The sequence below is a fragment of the Oncorhynchus mykiss genome, chromosome 13 (genome assembly GCF_013265735.2).
Source record: "Oncorhynchus mykiss isolate Arlee chromosome 13, USDA_OmykA_1.1, whole genome shotgun sequence".
Classification (NCBI taxonomy): Eukaryota; Metazoa; Chordata; class Actinopteri; order Salmoniformes; family Salmonidae; genus Oncorhynchus; species Oncorhynchus mykiss.
In genome coordinates, this window is record NC_048577.1 from 18,278,553 (window position 1) to 18,297,094 (window position 18,542).

Below are 18,542 nucleotides of genomic sequence, written 5' to 3' on the forward strand. Positions count from 1 at the left end.
TGCCGATTACCGATTGTTATGAAAACTTGAAATCGGCCCCAATTAATCGGCCATGCCGATTAATCGGTCACCCTCTCCTTTCCACAGAGGGTTCTACATGGAACCCAAAATAGTTATACTTGGAACCAAAAATGGTTCTCCTATGGGGACAACAGCAGAACCCTTTTAAGAGTGTACTACTCAACTTTCAAACCCAGTGGCCGAACTAGTACTACACAGCATGAACTATGGAAGCCAACTACATTAACAATGACTGGAGTAAGTTCACATGTTGTTTTATCTTCGGCAGTGCATACTTCAGAAGAATAGCTAAATTGAGATGTAGAACCATGGTAAGGGGATCAGGTAGTAACTCCAGGTAGTAACTCACCTGTTGGTGTTTCCTCTCCATCTCCACCAGCTCTCCCTCCACCTTGCTCTGTCTCTCCTTCACCTTGACCAGCTCATCGTCTTTGGCCTGCATCTCCTCCTCCTGCCGGGTCACCTGGAGCAGAGGTTTCACCTGGAAGGGAAAAAGGAGGAGGGTCTCATCAAGGTCAGGGGAGGGAGGAAAGGAAGAAGGGAATAGGATAAGGTGTAGAGAAATGGTCATATGCATCCTGTTAACAGAGTGTGTAGATGTGGTCTCGCGGCACGCTCCATCAGTAAAACCCCCACTCACCTTGGTGAAGAGTCTCCACCACTGCCAGTGGCGCAGCTTGAGGTAAGCAGCACAGTTCCTCTGGAGGACCTTCAGAGCACTCAGCTGCTGCTGCTTCTTAGCAAACGCCCTGAGGAGAGACATAATTAAGAGACTGATATCACATACAGTTTTACTTTAGCTACTTAACTTGGCCACAACTGTATCCCAAAACATAACACATATCATTTTGACTTTATACAGTTTTAGCAACTTCATAACTTATCTGTACTTATGCCCCATTTTTGTGAGTTGCATTGAAATCAAAGGGCATGAACATGCCTCAGTAATGAGGTGGACATTTAAACCTACTTGACTGAGTGATAGGGGAGAGACAGTGGGGCTGCTGAGTCATGGTACTTACTATGTAAAGTGATTTGAAGTCTGGAAGTCTGGAAAGTCTGGCTATATAAATATGAATTAAGTTATGAATCAATAATTAATCCTAATGACTCACTTGCGTGCCAGGTAGCCGCGGCAGACAGACTGGAAGTAGATGATGATGTCAGTGATCTTCAGGTCTCTCTCCTCCTCCAGGTGGGCCAGGACTCCGGTCCTGAAGAAGATCTTACTCTGGCCGATACGGAACAGGTTGGGGTCCAGTTCCAACGCTCGGATCTGTTACCATACACAGGAGAAAATGAGAAAAGTCAGCATGCAAGTCAGATATTTTTTGTTTGTTATTTGTATAATTTTAAACAGGCTGGTGCATTGACACAACTCATATTTTCATGAGTTTCAACACTTTTGCTCATTGTGTTAGTTAATTAATAGATAACTTTGGAAGCCCTTACCATCCTCTCGCAGGCCTGTTTCCCGTCCATGAAGCCCTTGGGTATGGCATTAGGGGTCAGGATCTCGTACCTCAGATAAATAGAGAGGTTTTAGGAGTTAACACATGGGCATATACCCAGAGATCACTGTAAGTGAGGGCAGTCTAGTCTGCTCACAGTGAAGACAAAGAACACAAGCACAATAGTTACGTGTTCTGTTTCCGTGGTTACCTCTGTCTGAACTCCTGGAAGACGATGCGGTTGGGGAAGCCCTGTCTGCAGATACGGATTCCCTCCAGAACTCCATTACACCTCAGCTGGTCCAGAACCAGATGGGGCTCCAGCTTACCAGCCTGACAGTGATGAAGTGAAGTGTTATAAATAAATAATAAAAACTGGTACAGGTGTACAAGCAAAGACTATTACCTATTAACCTTGTGTCTACAGAAGGTCTAGCAATATATACTCAGAGAAAACCCTGAAGTTAAGAGATCAATTCAAGTCTCGCCCCTTCTGTGGGCTTTAGTATAGAACAGGTGGCCTGGTATAGTTAGACTGACATGTAAAGTATGACAGGATATACTACTCACCTTCTTCTCGTGGTTGGGGATAATACAGCGGACAAAGTTGGGGTTGGTGTTCCTCAAGGTGGCCATGAGCTTGGTGAGGGACTCCTTGTAGAGCTGGCCCACCGTGCGGAACATGCCCTTCTTGGTCTTGTAGGTGGCTCCGAACGTAGTCTCCGCCATGCCCGCCACCTGGTCCAAGCCCACGATGCGGTCCACTGGCGAGGAGAGAGAGTGAAGGAAAGGGGTTAGAAGAGGGGGGGGTCGGACTTGGAGACAGACAGACAGACAGACAGACAGACAGACAGACAGACAGGCAGACAGACAGGCAGGCATGCAGACAGACAGACAGGCATGCAGACAGACAGAGGAAGCTGGGAGTAGCAGCAGCCAGCAGCAATGTGTGTCAGCTGAAGGTGTAGACAGATGAGGACCTCAACACGCCAAGTAATCATCAAGCCCTCGATGAGTTGAATCAGGCATTTTTATCCGGGGCTACAACAACGATGTGTGCTGTTGGGGGTACTGGAAGACCGGAGTTGGGAACCACTGCTATACAGTATACATGCTTGGTTCCAGGGTCTGTATTCATAAACGTTCTTCAGGTACAGCTGATGAAGGGTGGGATGGTTGCTAGCGGTAAAAACAGGTATTCTTCAGCACTATGTTCCCACACTACTCCTTTCAGCAGTCATTCAAAGTGACAACCTTCTAGGATAACTACAAATTAAAGGCCTATTCTTTGGAATGAAACTAAAGGCATTTCACAGCCTGGGACCTTTCCTACACATTGTCTTTTTTTCATCATATTAGCATAATCTGACAGTCAGTCACACAGGGCCATTTCATACCCGTAACTTCAGATTCACAACATGCCTCGTTTCATTTTGGTGTGTCATTATTTCTGGGCTGGCGTGTTGACAAGTGTCATATTTCCAACACGTGGCATAAAATAGTTTTGATACGAGGCATGCTGATGAATTAACAATTGTTTATCCAAGTGTCCATACAGGTAATTCATCAAAATCAAACCTCCAACTGTGTTATTAGGCTTCTAGGGTTTTCAGGCAAACAGAACTCCAGGAATGTCCTACAAAGTTCCAGACTTTCCATTTTTAGTCTGTAGATATTGTACCACTGTCACACCTGCTGTGTATCAACGTCTATAGTACTGTAGAATCGGGCCAAGAGAAATGCCAAATACTACATGTGGTTCCAATTCTCTACTACTTTGAAAAAATAAAAGGGGGAAATGAATGCCATTAATCTTTCGTCAGTCAAGCCTCAATTCTTTAATTCCCTTTACGCTTAAATATATGCCTTGGAAAGGGAATAAAACTCAGAAAGGAGAATAGGCTTTGGTTTGGAATACTGAATAACCAGTGCTCTTAACCTTTCCACCATACTGTAAGGAAGCGGTCAAAATGTACACTATTGTTACCCTGAGGAAAATGGGGGAGGGGCATGCTTTTTCAATTTCAGTCAGGGGGCGGGTTTACAATTTAGTTTTATTTAGTCCAGGGGAGGGTCATGTCATTTGGAATTGATTCAACGTCATACACTCATAGAAAAAAAGTTGCTATCTAACCCTTTGAAGAACCCTTTTTGGTTCCAGGCAGAACCCTTTTGAGTTCAATGTAGAACCCTTTACACAGAGGGTTCTACAAGGAACCCAAAAGAGTTCTACCTGGAACCAAAAAGGGTTCTACCTGGAACCAAAAAGGTTTATTCTATGGGGACAGTCGAAGAACACTTTTTTCTAAGAGTGTATTGCTCAATGTTCGAGAATGAGTTTCTTATTATATCTGGATGTGTGCCTGATGATGCCCCTCATCCCTGATTCTCTGCTGGGCGCGCAATATCAAGTGCCACTACTGTAGTCTCAATAAAATGATCCATAGACTATAGGCCTAGGCTACATGAAGAGCACGCTTGGAAAAGCACAGGGCAACATCATATTTCGAAGAAAATGTACTTCCTTCCTAAGTTTATGCGCTGCTGGGATGGTGTAAAAATAGGCTACACTCTCAATCAATCAATCAATCAAATTGATTTATAAAGCCCTTTTTACGTCAGCAGATGTCACAAAATGCTTATACAGACACCCAGCATAAAACCCCAAAACAGCAAGCAATGCAGATGTAGAAGTACGATGGCTAGGAAAAAATCCCTAGAAAGGCAGGAACCGAGGAAGAAACCTAGAAAGGAACCAGGGGTGGCCAGTCCTCTTCTAGCTATGCTGTGTAGAGATTATAAAAGTACATGGCCATTAAGGCCAGATTGTTCTTCAAAATGTTCAAATGTTCATAGATGACCAGCAGGGTCATATAATAATAGTGGTTATAGAGGGTGCAACAGGTCAGCACCTCAGGTGTAAATGTCAGTTGGCTTTTCATAGCCGAGCATTCTTAGGTCGTGACAGCAGGTGCGATAGAGTGAGAGAGAGCGAGGGAGAGTTGAATTACACATTGCAATTGATAGGCTGTCCCAATCATGAGCCCTGCTCTTGTTGATGTAGGCCTATAGTATTTTGTGCAGCCTAACCAATGGTTGTGCTGTGTAAGGTGGCACTTCAGGAAGCAAGTCAAAGGCTTCGTCCCCAAAATGCTATATTTGTGTGTGCGCTGACCAGCCCTACTGATGTCCTGTTCAGTTTGAGAAGAAGAGCGTGAAGATGAGAATGAGGACCGGAGGTAAGCTTGCTACTGCTATAATTGATTTTAATAAAAAACAATGTTTCGTTGCCCATAATGAAGCTATTTATCAGAGTTACTAACCTCACAATAAGCCTTTTTCAAGTAATTTACATAGCTTACATTACAAAGAAGTGTCAGCTGTGGAGATTGACAGCGCATGGGTGCTGAAATGCTAATTCAAGAAGGCCTAATTACTTTAAACGATCTTCATTTTAATTTGACTTTAGGCTACTAACAACAAGAGGGCTTTGTGTTGGAGCCTTTTTCTTCCTATTCAAGATATAAGAAGTAGGCCTACCTGTTTGACAGATAAAATTATAGTCTATTATCCACAGACTGTCAGCCAAGTCCTTCAGTCACCATGCACTCCTTAAATATCTGTGTCAGTGAAGAGCTTAGTGTATTAAGTTAAAACCAGGGCTCGAATTGATGTGGCTTTTGTTAAAGAAAATGGCTAAAAGCATACGCCTACCCCTTGCTAGCTTAATATTTTCCTTTAAAAAAACACAACAAAAAAAACAGATTATATAAAGTGATCAATAACGCAATGTTTGTGCTAGAAACAAGTTGTAAAACGCGGGGGAAAGACGTGAGTACGATGCATATGGGATATCTTTGGTTTGTCTCTATGACATTCAGAGGCTATGCTACAACCACCTATAGGAGATTTAAAAAATGGACTTCGCTTGGGAAGTAATGTGTGATTCTGTCACTATTGTTGGATTCTAGCTTGAAATATACTTAGTCATGTTACCAGACTAGAACTTCTTGATTACTGTATATGTACAAAAAAATGTATATGTTGGGGTCAATGGAGGGTGGACAGGAACTAAGTTTATGGAAAGTTACTGACTGAGACAAGAGTGCAGAAAGTGTACATTCTGTCAAACATGTTATTGTTACATCTCATGGCTCCTAAGGAGGGAGGCAAAGGGCAACTGGTTTCAGTCACTGATGGTAGGATAGTCGTTAGGGAGGAGCGAGGAATTCGGCCAGAGATCAGGTCAGATGAAGTGAGAAGGAACAGTCCAATCCCACACACATATACTGCCATGCCCACAAAGATTCCAGCATCAGGCAGGGCCATGACTACACCAGTGAGAGGAGCCAATTCAGTTCCTGACTAGCAACAGAGGTGTAGTGGCTGTCAATATGTGCAAGGAGTTCACTCTGCTTCGTAGGAGGGTATAAATATATGTGCTTATATAAACATGTCTTTGTCTTTGCAGCTGTATGACCCAGTGGGTGAATAAACTTGGTTTGAGCTTCTGATGGTTCAGAACCTAACAGTTGGCGTTGTCGGCAGGATTCACCACGATTTACAGTCGAACTAAAGAGTCCGAATCAGTGAAAAAGGAGCCGGCACCAAAAACAAGGTAGACACAGTTCCTACACCTGTTACAACTCATTCTGACATCTTGGGGAGATGAGAGTCGTAGGCTGAATGAATTATTGGACACGGACCTAGAAAGCCTAAGTTTATTCAGTAGTCCCATCGTGTTACAACCAGTCGGAAAATATTGGGGGAGGGTAGGTTCCGTATGGATAGGTCCCAAGTGGGGGTGTTCCTCTGCAAGATCCATAAAAATATAGGGTTACGGGTAGGTTCCGTACGAATAGGTCCCGAGTAGGTCCCGAATTAGTTCCCTGCAAGTTCCATGCGTGACACTACAGTGTAGGGTAGGTTCCATGTAGGATAAGTCTCTAGTGGGGGGTGTTCCCCTGCAAGATCCGTAAGTGGGAAGAAAGTCCCAGCCGCAGTGGCCGTAGAGTGTGTGTATGGATAACGTGTCATACTTGAGTACTAGTACGGTATGGTTGGTTGTAGAGAAGTAGTCCATGGAGAAGGACAAAGGAGGAATGTGGATGGTGATAGAAGGTTGCCTATAAGTTCTGGAGTAGAGCCTCATTCACGGTTAGAAAAGCAAAAAGATATTCAAATGTTTTTTAACATGATTTGTGTGTATAAGCAATAGCAATAAGGAGAATGTTTGGTTTATGCCCTATTGGGGCGGGGAACCGTGACAGATTGTGCGGAAATAGGAAGATAACTGTGAATACTTTTGGTTGTGTGTGTTGTCAACAACAAGGATATATGAAGCGTGACACCTGTCTGTATAAGACATTAGGTCTCCCCTATTCTCAAGTAGTAAATTGGCAGACACTTCAGTAATAGATCTAATACAAAGTAGGTTCCGTGACCAAATGATTAGGTACCTATACCGTAATTACTCTCCGGAAAGTGGACTAAATTGCTCTGAAAAGCCCGTATTATTGTTTGTTGTATTTTCTTCATGGTATAATCATTACATAATTTGAATTGAACAAAACAATAATAAAGGCTTTTCAGACCAATTCAGTCTAAGTAGGCAGTATCTTATGCTAGCAGGAGTAGAGCATTACTGAAAGGTATTGCCATCCATTAGCCTAATGACTACTATACTAGTACTGAGACATTGGAGACGACCAACAATGACATGCAGCCTAGAAGCGACGGGAGCCTCTGTATGGAGGTAGTCTACACCATGCTACACTGCTAAGCCATGGATCTACATCAGTATGTCATAACATAAAACGTTATCTATCTATATGAGCAACACGATGCTGCGCTGGTAAGCCATGGATCTACATCAGCATGTACCAACATAAAACGTCATCTATCTCTATGGACAACACGATGCTGCGCTGGTAAGCCATGGATCTACATCAGCATGTACCAACATAAAACGTCATCTATCTCTATGGACAACACGATGCTGCGCTGGTAAGCCATGGATCTACATCAGCATGTACCAACATAAAACGTCATCTATCTCTATGGACAACACGATGCTGCGCTGGTAAGCCATGGATCTACATCAGCATGTACCAACATAAAACGTCATCTATCTCTATGGACAACACGATGCTGCGCTGGTAAGCCATGGATCTACATCAGCATGTACCAACATAAAACGTCATCTATCTCTATGGACAACACGATGCTGCGCTGGTAAGCATGGAACCTGCTACAGCTACAGTCATTACATTCACCTGGAGGCTCATCAAGACTAGTGACATTGTTCTGTATCTCTACGATACAGAGAGACAGGGGGATAAAAACACCTGACAGAAGAGAAAATAAAAACAGAAAAAGGTTGAAAACATAAACAGAGGTTAGAAGGCTGAAGTCCGACTGATTACTATTGGTACCATGTTAGCTAAATAAGCAGCAAACATTGTACATTGACAATCTCTAAAACAAATAGGCCTAAATTATGATGGATTAACCAATCTAACGAATAATAACTGTTAATCATCAAGCCAGTGCTAACACATTCCTTGTCTGTTAACCATGTGGACAGGACAGGGGCCATAACTTACCATCTTTCCAGAGCTCGGCCACAAACTTGTCAGTGGACTGGTTGAGCAGCGAGGCCACGTTGTCATTCAGGGGGTCCATGTTCTTCATCAGCCACTCATCTGCCTTGTAGTCCACCTGGGGAGGGGGGAGAAGGTCAGAACCATCCAGGCCTAGAGAGATATAAGCAATAATAGCCCTTCAGGGATGAATAAAGTTTATTGAATTGAACTGTCGGAGAGTGGTGATATACAACAAAATGACCGTTGAGGTTCCAAATTCATTTCACTAGGGGTGACATAAGACTCCAAATCATTCCAGGAAAGTGTGTTTAAAGACGACGTCGACATAATATTGAACAGATGTGGTTACGGTGTACCGCAGGACTGCCTGTATTGGAAAGGGCCCGGGTCTCTATTGCGCAACACTGACTGGACGCTAGAGCTACTAGCCAAACCTCCTCCCACGTATCTGATACATAAAACCAGGATGATACTCCTGCGGAATTTCAATACCACAGAGGAGAAGTTGTGCGTCAAGAGCGATACAGCAGCCAGAGGTTGATGGGAACAGGATAGGGGCTAGTGACGGAACAGACAATGCCTTATACATTATAACGGTGGCTTTCCAAAAGGACCTGGTGTGCCTCCAAGACCACTACAGGGGAAAGCCTCTGAGAAATCAGAAGATCTGGAAGTAAATCCCGCAGCTTGAAAGGACCTGGTGTGCCTCCAAGAACACAACAAACCAAAGGCTCTGGGGTCTACAAGTAGTGCAGATGACGTAAACCAAAGTAACTTGTAAGTGGATACATAAAAATAGCCCCAAACATTGCCTCAGCGGAAAAATCGGTCTATAATACATCCCAGTGCATTGTAAATGTTTAATCTTTGACTCGAGGAATGCGGCAGAGCCATACGTTTTTAAAGGGATAGTTTTCTGGATTTTTACACCAATCTTTGTCTTACAAATAAAAACCAAGCTATCCCTTAAACTATCCTCCACCACCTATATGTAATCTCACCGGTCCGTACCTTGCCAGCGTAGTGGATGATGCAGAAGTCAGCCTTGTCCTTTAGCTGTCTGGGCTTCTGGAACTTGGAGTGGGTGCCCTGCTCCTGGACCAGCTTGTCGATGAACGTCTTGTCTGTGGCCTTGGGGAACCAGCACTCCTCATCCAACAGAGCCAGCACACCAGGAGGGTTCGCCTGCAGGATGACAGCACATAGGGCCATGTTCAATAGCACACCAGGAAAAAAAGTGAATCAACGGAAAACAAATTGTTTTAGTTTACTTTGTTCCTTACTGATTCACTCTGTTTCAAAATGTTAGCTGCTCATTGAACATGACCCAAGTATTGACAACAGCACAGGAGGACACACACACACACTCACTAAACGGATACTGACCGGCCTCTCGATGAGGTCGATACAGGGCTGCAGATCCAGGCCGAAGTCGATGAAACTCCACTCGATGCCCTCTCTCTGGTACTCTTCCTGCTCCAGGACGAACATGGTGTGGTTGAACAGCTGCTGAAGCTTCTCGTTGGTGTAGTTGATGCACAGCTGCTCAAACGAGTTCAGCTACAGGAGAAAGGCATATAAATTGATTTGATCTTTTCAGAACTCAGAAACTCAAGGAACTTTGTCTCAAAAGTAAAGAAAGCAGTAAGATGGATTATTTCTTAATTCATCCCTAGGGGGAAATTGATTCGTAAGGAGTTTCAGATATGTAAAATCAACAAGACTACATTATTTTGTTTATGAAACACCAATGAATACCACTTCTAAGATGTCTTCAGCTCAAACTGGCACCTACTGCTTTTTACAGTTTACAAAACAATAACTGCAGCTGATTGAGTTTTGTTTGCTATGATTAAATTGATCCCAGGGATCGTGATTTATTTTCCTGTTCTTTTGGCTCAACATTACAACGCTGCAGCCAAGGCTCTTAGTGGGGGAATAAACAGCTGCCACAAACCAGAAGGGAAACAGACAGGTTGGAATTTCAGCACAAGATTTAGTGATCTTGAGATATTGAGTGTTCTAATCGACGACAAGGTTCATGTCAGCAATGTCTGAACCGTCTGAACTCGCCTCTTGTTGAACAAGCCTCGCATGATAACTATCGTCTATCAAGTGATAGATCAATTAATGACCCTGGTGTGAATGATATAAAACTAAATGAGGACGACACCAAAGTGCAATTGGTACACAGGATAAATGATCAGCTGTTTCCCAAAAATGTCAATCAGACCATTTCCCCACATAAAAATGTCCTTAGATCATTCATATGACCAGTTCCATAGACAGGATGAACTAAACCAAGTCCCCTCTCTCTTCTCTAGCTGTTTTCTCTGTATCTGGAAGAGATGGAGGGACCTAGTGGAAGCCTTATTTGCCATGTATTTACAGTTTTTCTCAATTGCTAAAACACAATTTCTGAAACCTTGCTCCATTTCCTGAAAACAGTAAACACAAAACCTCATCTTCAAGCACTATTTACATAACCTCTGACTCCTCTCGCAAAATGAAACATTCGCCTCAAAACAGTTTTACCTGTGTTCAAAATCAAACACTGCTCTCATAAACAAAGTGATCAAAATGATATACACTCTCAAGCAGTCAGTAAACAATCCCCCGAAAAATAGATAACACATTGTTCAAAACATACAATTCTCAGGAAGAAGTACATTTTTAATCTAAAAAAATATTCATATTTTTCCGGCATTGTCTTTTGATGAACGAAAACATGTTCTATCATAGTAGCTCAAAATTGATCAGAAATTACTACTCCGCTTTGCTCTTTGCAATTTTGTTTTTTGTTCTTCCTCCTCCTTGTACCCCTATTTTTACAGTACTGTACCCTACATCTCACAAACTTGTCCTTTGTCTCTGTGATACTGTAATTCTTGTTCTTTGTTGATATGAACCTACAACCAGTCAAAATCTATTGAGCAGTCAGTACTGTTAATAAATGGAAAGCTCAATGTTCAGGGCCATACAATTTGTCCATTGTACAGTATACAGCCTACAATGCACAGTACTACAGTATCCATTCTCAGACTTTCTCCTTCCCACCTTCAACAACCTGTTTGCTCTCTGAACTGGCTTATATTGGTTGTGTCACATCATTTGAAACAGGTTAAATCAATTTCGAGTGGTTGTGTTCAATCAATGACATGTGTTCTCTATTTGTATTTGATTGTTGCCACTTGTGTTTACCAGTATGGATGACATGTGCATTAGAATGCAGAATGTGTTTTGAGAATGAGAATGTGTTTAGAGTTTTGCTGAAAAGTGAGATCTGCAAATTGTGTTTTACCATGTGAAATGGTTTAAGGTATTGACAACAGACTGCATAATTAGCTAAATGAGTCCAGGCAACTGAGAACTTTGTTCAGCCAATGGGTTTTAGTGTTTTAGCAATTGAGAAAAACTGTAAGTACCTGTTGAGGACTACGCATTTAAGTACCTGGAAGATCTCAAAGCCAGCGATGTCCAGGATGCCGATGAAGGAGGCCCCCTGGCGTTTGGTACGGTCCAGGGCCTTGTTGATGCGGTGGACCAGCCAGCGGAACAGACGCTCGTATGTGGCCTTGGCCAGAGCCTCCACTGCAAAGTCAGCCTAGAGAGAGAGGTGGGGGAGAGGTAGAGAGGTAGAGAGAGAGAGAGAGAGAGAGAGAGAGAGAGAGAGAGAGAGAGAGAGAGAGAGAGAAATATGCATTACTTATTAGATTGTCTTTCAGTGGTATGACTTGGCAAGTAAGTCTGCCATTCTCAGCCTTGGGGTCTCACGGCTAGACCTCTCTGTTGTTATAAATCTAACACAGAGGTGGACAGGAACCACACCCCACAGTACTAACATTATCCTGATGCAGAGTCAGCAGTACAGTGAGTCCATAGAGGGGTGATGAGTGAAGCAAGGAAAGCTTCTGTGGCGTAGCATTTGTGTTTTACCTGTTCTTTGGTCTGGGCCTTCTGGACGTAGTCTCGTCCCACCTTGATCCTTGGAGACAGGATGGCCCGGGTGAACTCCATCACGTTCAGCCCCAACAGGTGGCACAACTTCTGGGCCGCTGGTAGAGGAGAGGAGGAAGAGGGAGATAAAGGAGTGAGTGAAAAAAGGGAAAACAGTAATAACATTAAACGTTCGTTCTCAAGATGTGATTACAGGCAACACAAATAACTTTACAATACTCAAATATCCCTTACATAGACTCAAAGCAGTAGCAGGGAATGAAGTAGCAACATTTGAGGAGTTAAACGTTATTGGGATATGATTTTATATATATATATATATATATATAGACCCGATGGATAATCCTATAATCCTCCAATTCCCATAAACCCCAGTGAGTGGGAAAACACAGTAAAAACCATATACTTTCCATCAGTGGGACCACCGCTTGAGACCACCAGAAAATACATACCACTGGCAGCAGGCCACAGCTCCCCATGGTCGGTAGCTAAGAATTACATTCTCCCCCTTCTGCCAGAAGTTGCTCACATTTGACCGTTAATGGTAAAGAATAACAAGTAAGAACTGAACTGAGTGACTGCCTCCCCATGCCAGTCCAGTAACTCTAAGGTATGCCTGGAGCAGACCTGGATCCAAATACTATTTGAAATATTTCAATTACTTTGAGCAGTTGCTCTAGTCTGTCTGGAGTGTCAGGTGAATGGGGTTTGCACTTTTGGGACTTTTGTATTGGTTCCATTGCAAAAGACAAGCTCAACCAACCACAGGTTAAGTATTTGAAATAACTTAAAATAGTACTTGAACCCAGGTCTGGACTAGAGCTCAGGGTAGGGGGTAGTTAAACACACAGCTGTTTAGAACACCCGTGGGTTAACACAGACTCGATTTAAGACGTGTCAAAGCGGCTTTTATGATATTTGTCTTTTGGAACTGGGAAGATGTTTGAATTTTAAATATTTGTCAAGGCGGGAGCTTCTGGAGAGGTAAGAATGATAAATCTGTATCATTTCCAGGGGTAGAGTTGCCAGCGCAGAGCCTGCTAAAAACATCTGCTTCTGCCCTAGATCTGTTTTCCACATTTGGTAATAAGTGTCTGGGCCACGGCATTGACACTCACTGATACCCTCTCCTCTTGAAATGCCAAGAATGCAGCAGTAACACACGGGGTTGAGGCAAAGTCTTCATTTGTTTTTCCTTCTAAGTAAAGTAGGGGAGTAAATCTGAATAATTCTGTTGTTTGAAGGTGGGTGACAGGGCCAGGAGAGATGGGAAGGTTAAATCGTTAGAGCTCTGACGTCTGACTCAGGCTGGTTAGCACAGGTCTGGGAGGAAGATGAGGAAGAGGAAGATAAGGTCTGAACGTGAGAATGTGAGGAGCTTCCTTGACATCAATACATGTGACAACAGACAGGTGTAACGGGGGTGTGAATGTTGCTATGTGTGCCGGGGGCACAGCGGGTCAATGTCGGCTACCTGTGTTCTCAGGCATAGAGGCCTGGTCTGAGTTCCTCTCCTTCTTGAAGACGATGTTCCCAAACTGAAGCACGGAGGAGACCACCTTCAGCATGGCTGCAAGAACAGAGAACGTTATCATAAACTTATCATGAAAGCCACACACTGCTCTGTGTTTGTTGGAATACATGGAACTGTTATGAACACGTAAAGTTATAATAATTACTGTAAAGCTGTAAAGTGTTGATGTAAAAAGGGCTTTAAAAAGTTGACAGACAGACAGACAGTCAGTCAGTCAGACAGATGAGAGTGAGGATGGTGGTACCCAGGATCTCGTCGTGGGAGAAGCTCATGATGTGCATGGCCTCCATGGTCTCCTGGAAGTTGTCTTTGTCCTGCTGACCAGGGACGGTAATGTTGCCGTTGGACAGGAAGCGGTAGCTGTTGAAGCCCTCCAGGAGCAGGTCCGCTACACAGAGGAACAGGAAATGATGTTGAGATAGCTGCTCCGAGGTCACAAAGGACAAAAGGCAAACATGCATTTTTGACAGTCTAGGTAGGTAGTGAACGACACAGAGTCTGAGTGTGTTTCAAGACACCTCTGGCCAACGGCTAGAGAAACAATGTTCTGCATGAGGGTGACTATTCTTTACAGAGGCCATATGGGTCCGGGTTGTTGACGTTATGCTGATGATACATATCAGACTACTTACACCTGAGATGTTCTCCCGCCCCACACAGCAGCTGGTAGAAGATGTGGAAGGTGCGCTCGTCTTTGGCTTGGCGAACAGCTCTTGATTTCTCCAGTAGATCTGTCCCATCACAGTCAAGGAAGGGCAGCCTTTATACAGTAAAGAAAGATATTAACCCCCTAGAGTAGATTTATGCGGATCTAATTAGCATAATACAACAATCCCCATCAAAATTTGTCAGTTTATGTAAATGATTAATATATCATAGCTTGCATGGAACATTTAAGCTAGCTGTTTGGAAGGATACAAGTTTCGATGTTGGCCCCAACGATGTATCCGGTGACATCAAAGTTGATCCGGATGAACTTTCCCTTGAGGGAGAGAGAAACGGAGGGTGAAAAAAGCAGACAAACCATTTCACTGCATCCACGTCTCCCTCAACCAGGTCTCACACTGTGCTGCAAGGCCTTCCCTTTTCTCCCTCTGAGTCACATCACAATAAGGCTACATTTGATTAGTTTGGTCCCAGAACTGTATGTGCTTTAGTCAACTACTATAGTCAGATGAGTTGGCACATACACAGATCTGAGACCAGTTTAGGCCATTGTATTTTATCCTCATTTGGCCACATTCCTATTGGTCTCTACTGTCCTGTGGTCTGGATTAGACTACATTCATCTTGGTCTCTACATTCCTGGGGTCTGGATTAGACTACATTCATCTTGGTCTCTACTGTCCTGGGGTCTGGATTAGACTACATTCATCTTGGTCTCTACTGTCCTGTGGTCTGGATTAGACTACATTCATCTTGGTCTCTACTGTCCTGTGGTCTGGATTAGACTACATTCATCTTGGTCTCTAATGTCATGGGGTCTGGATTAGACTACATTCATCTTGGTCTCTACTGTCCTGTGGTCTGGATTAGACTACATTCATCTTGGTCTCTACTGTCCTGGGGTCTGGATTAGACTACATTCATCTTGGTCTCTACTGTCATGGGGTCTGGATTAGACTACATTCATCTTGGTCTCTACTGTCCTGTGGTCTGGATTAGACTACATTAATCTTGGTCTCTACTGTCCTGTGGTCTGGATTAGACTACATTCATCTTGGTCTCTAATGTCCTGGGGGTCTGGATTAGACTACATTCATCTTGGTCTCTACTGTCCTGTGGTCTGGATTAGACTACATTCATCTTGGTCTCTACTGTCCTGGGGTCTGGATTAGACTACATTCATCTTGGTCTCTACATTCCTGGGGTCTGGATTAGACTACATTCATCTTGGTCTCTACATTCCTGGGGTATGGATTAGACTACATTCATCTTGGTCTCTACTGTCCTGTGGTCTGGATTAGACTACATTCATCTTGGTCTCTACTGTCATGGGGTCTGGATTAGACTACATTCATCTTGGTCTCTACTGTCCTGGGGTCTGGATTAGACTACATTCATCTTGGTCTCTACTGTCCTGTGGTCTGGATTAGACTACATTCATCTTGGTCTCTACTGTCCTGGGGTCTGGATTAGACTACATTCATCTTGGTCTCTACATTCCTGGGGTCTGGATTAGACTACATTCATCTTGGTCTCTACATTCCTGGGGTATGGATTAGACTACATTCATCTTGGTCTCTACTGTCCTGTGGTCTGGATTAGACTACATTCATCTTGGTCTCTACTGTCATGGGGTCTGGATTAGACTACATTCATCTTGGTCTCTACTGTCCTGTGGTCTGGATTAGACTACATTCATTTTGGTCTCTACTGTCCTGGGGTCTGGATTAGACTACATTCATATTGGTCTCTAATGTCCTGGGGGTCTGGATTAGACTACATTCATCTTGGTCTCTACATTCCTGGGGTATGGATTAGACTACATTCATCTTGGTCTCTACTGTCCTGTGGTCTGGATTAGACTACATTCATCTTGGTCTCTACTGTCCTGGGGTCTGGATTAGACTACATTCATCTTGGTATCTACTGTCCTGGGGTCTGGATTAGACTACATTCATCTTGGTCTCTACACTCCTGGGGTATGGATTAGACTACATTCATCTTGGTCTCTACTGTCCTGTGGTCTGGATTAGACTACATTCATCTTGGTCTCTACTGTCCTGGGGTCTGGATTAGACTACATTCATCTTGGTCTCTACTGTCCTGGGGTCTGGATTAGACTACATTCATCTTGGTCTCTACTGTCCTGGGGTCTGGATTAGACTACAGTCATCTTGGTCTCTACATTCCTGGGGTCTGGATTAGACTACATTCATCTTGGTCTCTACTGTCCTGGGGTCTGGATTAGACTACATTCATCTTGGTCTCTACATTCCTGGGGTCTGGATTACACTACATTCATCTTGGTCTCTACATTCCTGGGGTCTGGATTAGACTACATTCATCTTGGTCTCTACTGTCCTGTGGTCTGGATTAGACTACATTCATCTTGGTCTCCCCTGTGCATGAGGCAGTGATTTGACTGTGCTGAACAGAACAACCCTCTCTAATCTTAACTGGATCCAGAATCAAAGCAGTCATTAATGATTAGCAGAAATGTTTCTTGTCCTGCTGGAATGTTCCTGTGTAATAATAGGAAGACAATCAATTCCTCTCCATTGATTTATCTTCCTTATCATCAAAATATTCCAGGAAGTTTTGGAAAACTCCATCGGGTTAATACTATATAATAATATATAATAATAATAATTCTGTATACTTCTGGCCCTTCTTTGGACACTGTGTCAACCTCCAATTGCTCTTAAATACAAGTAAAACTAAATGCATGCTCTTCAACCGATCGCTACCTGCACCTGCCCGCCTGTCCAACATCACTACTCTGGATGGCTCTGACTTAGAATACGTGGACAACTACAAATACTTAGGTGTCTGGTTAGACTGTAAACTCTCCTTCCTGGCCCATATCAAACATCTCCAATCCAAAGTTAAATCTAGAATTGGCTTCCTATTTCACAACAAAGCATCCTTCACTCATGCTGCCAAACATACCCTTGTAAAACTGACCATCCTACCAATCCTCGACTTCGGCGATGTCATTTACAAAATAGCCTCCAATACCCTACTCAACAAATTGGATGCAGTCTATCATAGTGCAATCCGTTTTGTCACCAAAGCCCCATATACTACCCACCATTGCGACCTGTACGCTCTCGTTGGCTGGCCCTCGCTTCATACTCGTCACCAAACCCACTGGCTCCATGTCATCTACAAGACCCTGCTAGGTAAAGTCCCCCCTTATCTCAGCTCGCTGGTCACCATAGCATCTCCCACCTGTAGCACACGCTCCAGCAGGTATATCTCTCTAGTCACCCCCAAAACCAATTATTTCTTTGGCCGCCTCTCCTTCCAGTTCTCTGCTGCCAATGTCTGGAACGAACTACAAAAATCTCTGAAACTGGAAACACTTATCTCCCTCACTAGCTTTAAGCACCAACTGTCAGAGCAGCTCACAGATTACTGCACCTGTACATAGCCCACCTATAATTTAGCCCAAACAACTACCTCTTTCCCTACTGTATTTATTTTATTTATTTATTTGTTTTGCTCCTCTGCACCCCATTATTTTTATTTCTACTTTGCACATTATTCCACTGCAAATCTACCATTCCAGTGTTTTACTTGCTATACTGTATTTACTTTGCCACCATGGCCTTTTTTTGCCTTTACCTCCCTTATCTCACCTCATTTGCTCACATCGTATATAGACTTTTTTATACTGTATTATTGACTGTATGTTTGTTTTACTCCATGTGTAACTCTGTGTCGAACTGCTTTGCTTTATCTTGGCCAGGTCGCAATTGTAAATGAGAACTTGTTCTCAACTAGCCTACCTGGTTAAATAAAGGTGAAATAAAAAAATAAAAATAAAAAATACAACAAACACACATGCCAGCTAAATCTGTCTCAAGTGCCAGTTGTTAGAGCAAGAGATAGTGAGTGAGATGGCATGAGTGGCTTGAGGAACATACATTATAAACATAGGGAAGACTTCAAATGACGCTCGATACTGTCTCGCAAAAGGCATTCTTTTGGGGAAATATGTATACATTCTTTACTTACGAATCGTGACGAGTTGTCATTCTTCACTGTCTTGGCGTTGCCGAAGGACTCGAGGATGGGGTTGGCCTGTAAGAGTTGACGTTCCAATTCACCCTGAAAAAGAGGAGAGATGTTACAGCAAAGCACTGGGTCCAAGCACATATGCCCCCTTCCCCCAACTAAACCTTTCACAATTAACAAGCACATATGCCCCCTTCCCCCAACTAAACCTTTTACAAATAACTAGAACATATGCCCCCTTCCCCCAACTAAACATTTTACAAATAACAAGCACATATGCTCCCTTCC

At 43.3% G+C, this 18,542-nt stretch overlaps 1 protein-coding gene across 14 annotated transcripts in view; it reads right to left on the minus strand.

The window, feature by feature from the left end:
- Positions 1-18,542, minus strand: part of LOC110485800 (myosin-10) — a 93,018-nt gene that overhangs the window by 25,305 nt on the left and 49,171 nt on the right. For 7 of the 14 annotated variants that reach the window (XR_005035472.1, XM_036940461.1, XM_036940458.1 and 4 more), the window contains 17 exons: positions 18,255-18,347; positions 14,487-14,550; positions 14,201-14,299; positions 13,813-13,956; positions 13,509-13,604; positions 12,014-12,132; positions 11,529-11,681; positions 9,449-9,637; positions 9,089-9,262; positions 8,078-8,192; positions 7,748-7,819; positions 2,043-2,236; positions 1,684-1,805; positions 1,474-1,543; positions 1,137-1,297; positions 662-770; positions 371-502 (listed from right to left, as the gene is read on the minus strand). Coding sequence is in view for 13 of the 14 variants with exons in the window: in XM_036940461.1 (XP_036796356.1) it covers positions 371-502; positions 662-770; positions 1,137-1,297; positions 1,474-1,543; positions 1,684-1,805; positions 2,043-2,236; positions 7,748-7,819; positions 8,078-8,192; positions 9,089-9,262; positions 9,449-9,637; positions 11,529-11,681; positions 12,014-12,132; positions 13,509-13,604; positions 13,813-13,956; positions 14,201-14,299; positions 14,487-14,550; positions 18,255-18,347 (2,106 nt within the window). In the remaining variant the exon portion in view is untranslated. The remainder of the gene's footprint in view (positions 1-370; positions 503-661; positions 771-1,136; positions 1,298-1,473; positions 1,544-1,683; positions 1,806-2,042; positions 2,237-7,747; positions 7,820-8,077; positions 8,193-9,088; positions 9,263-9,448; positions 9,638-11,528; positions 11,682-12,013; positions 12,133-13,508; positions 13,605-13,812; positions 13,957-14,200; positions 14,300-14,486; positions 14,551-18,254; positions 18,348-18,542) is intronic. The other 7 variants (XM_036940466.1, XM_036940463.1, XM_036940467.1 and 4 more) reach the window with 3 other exon arrangements.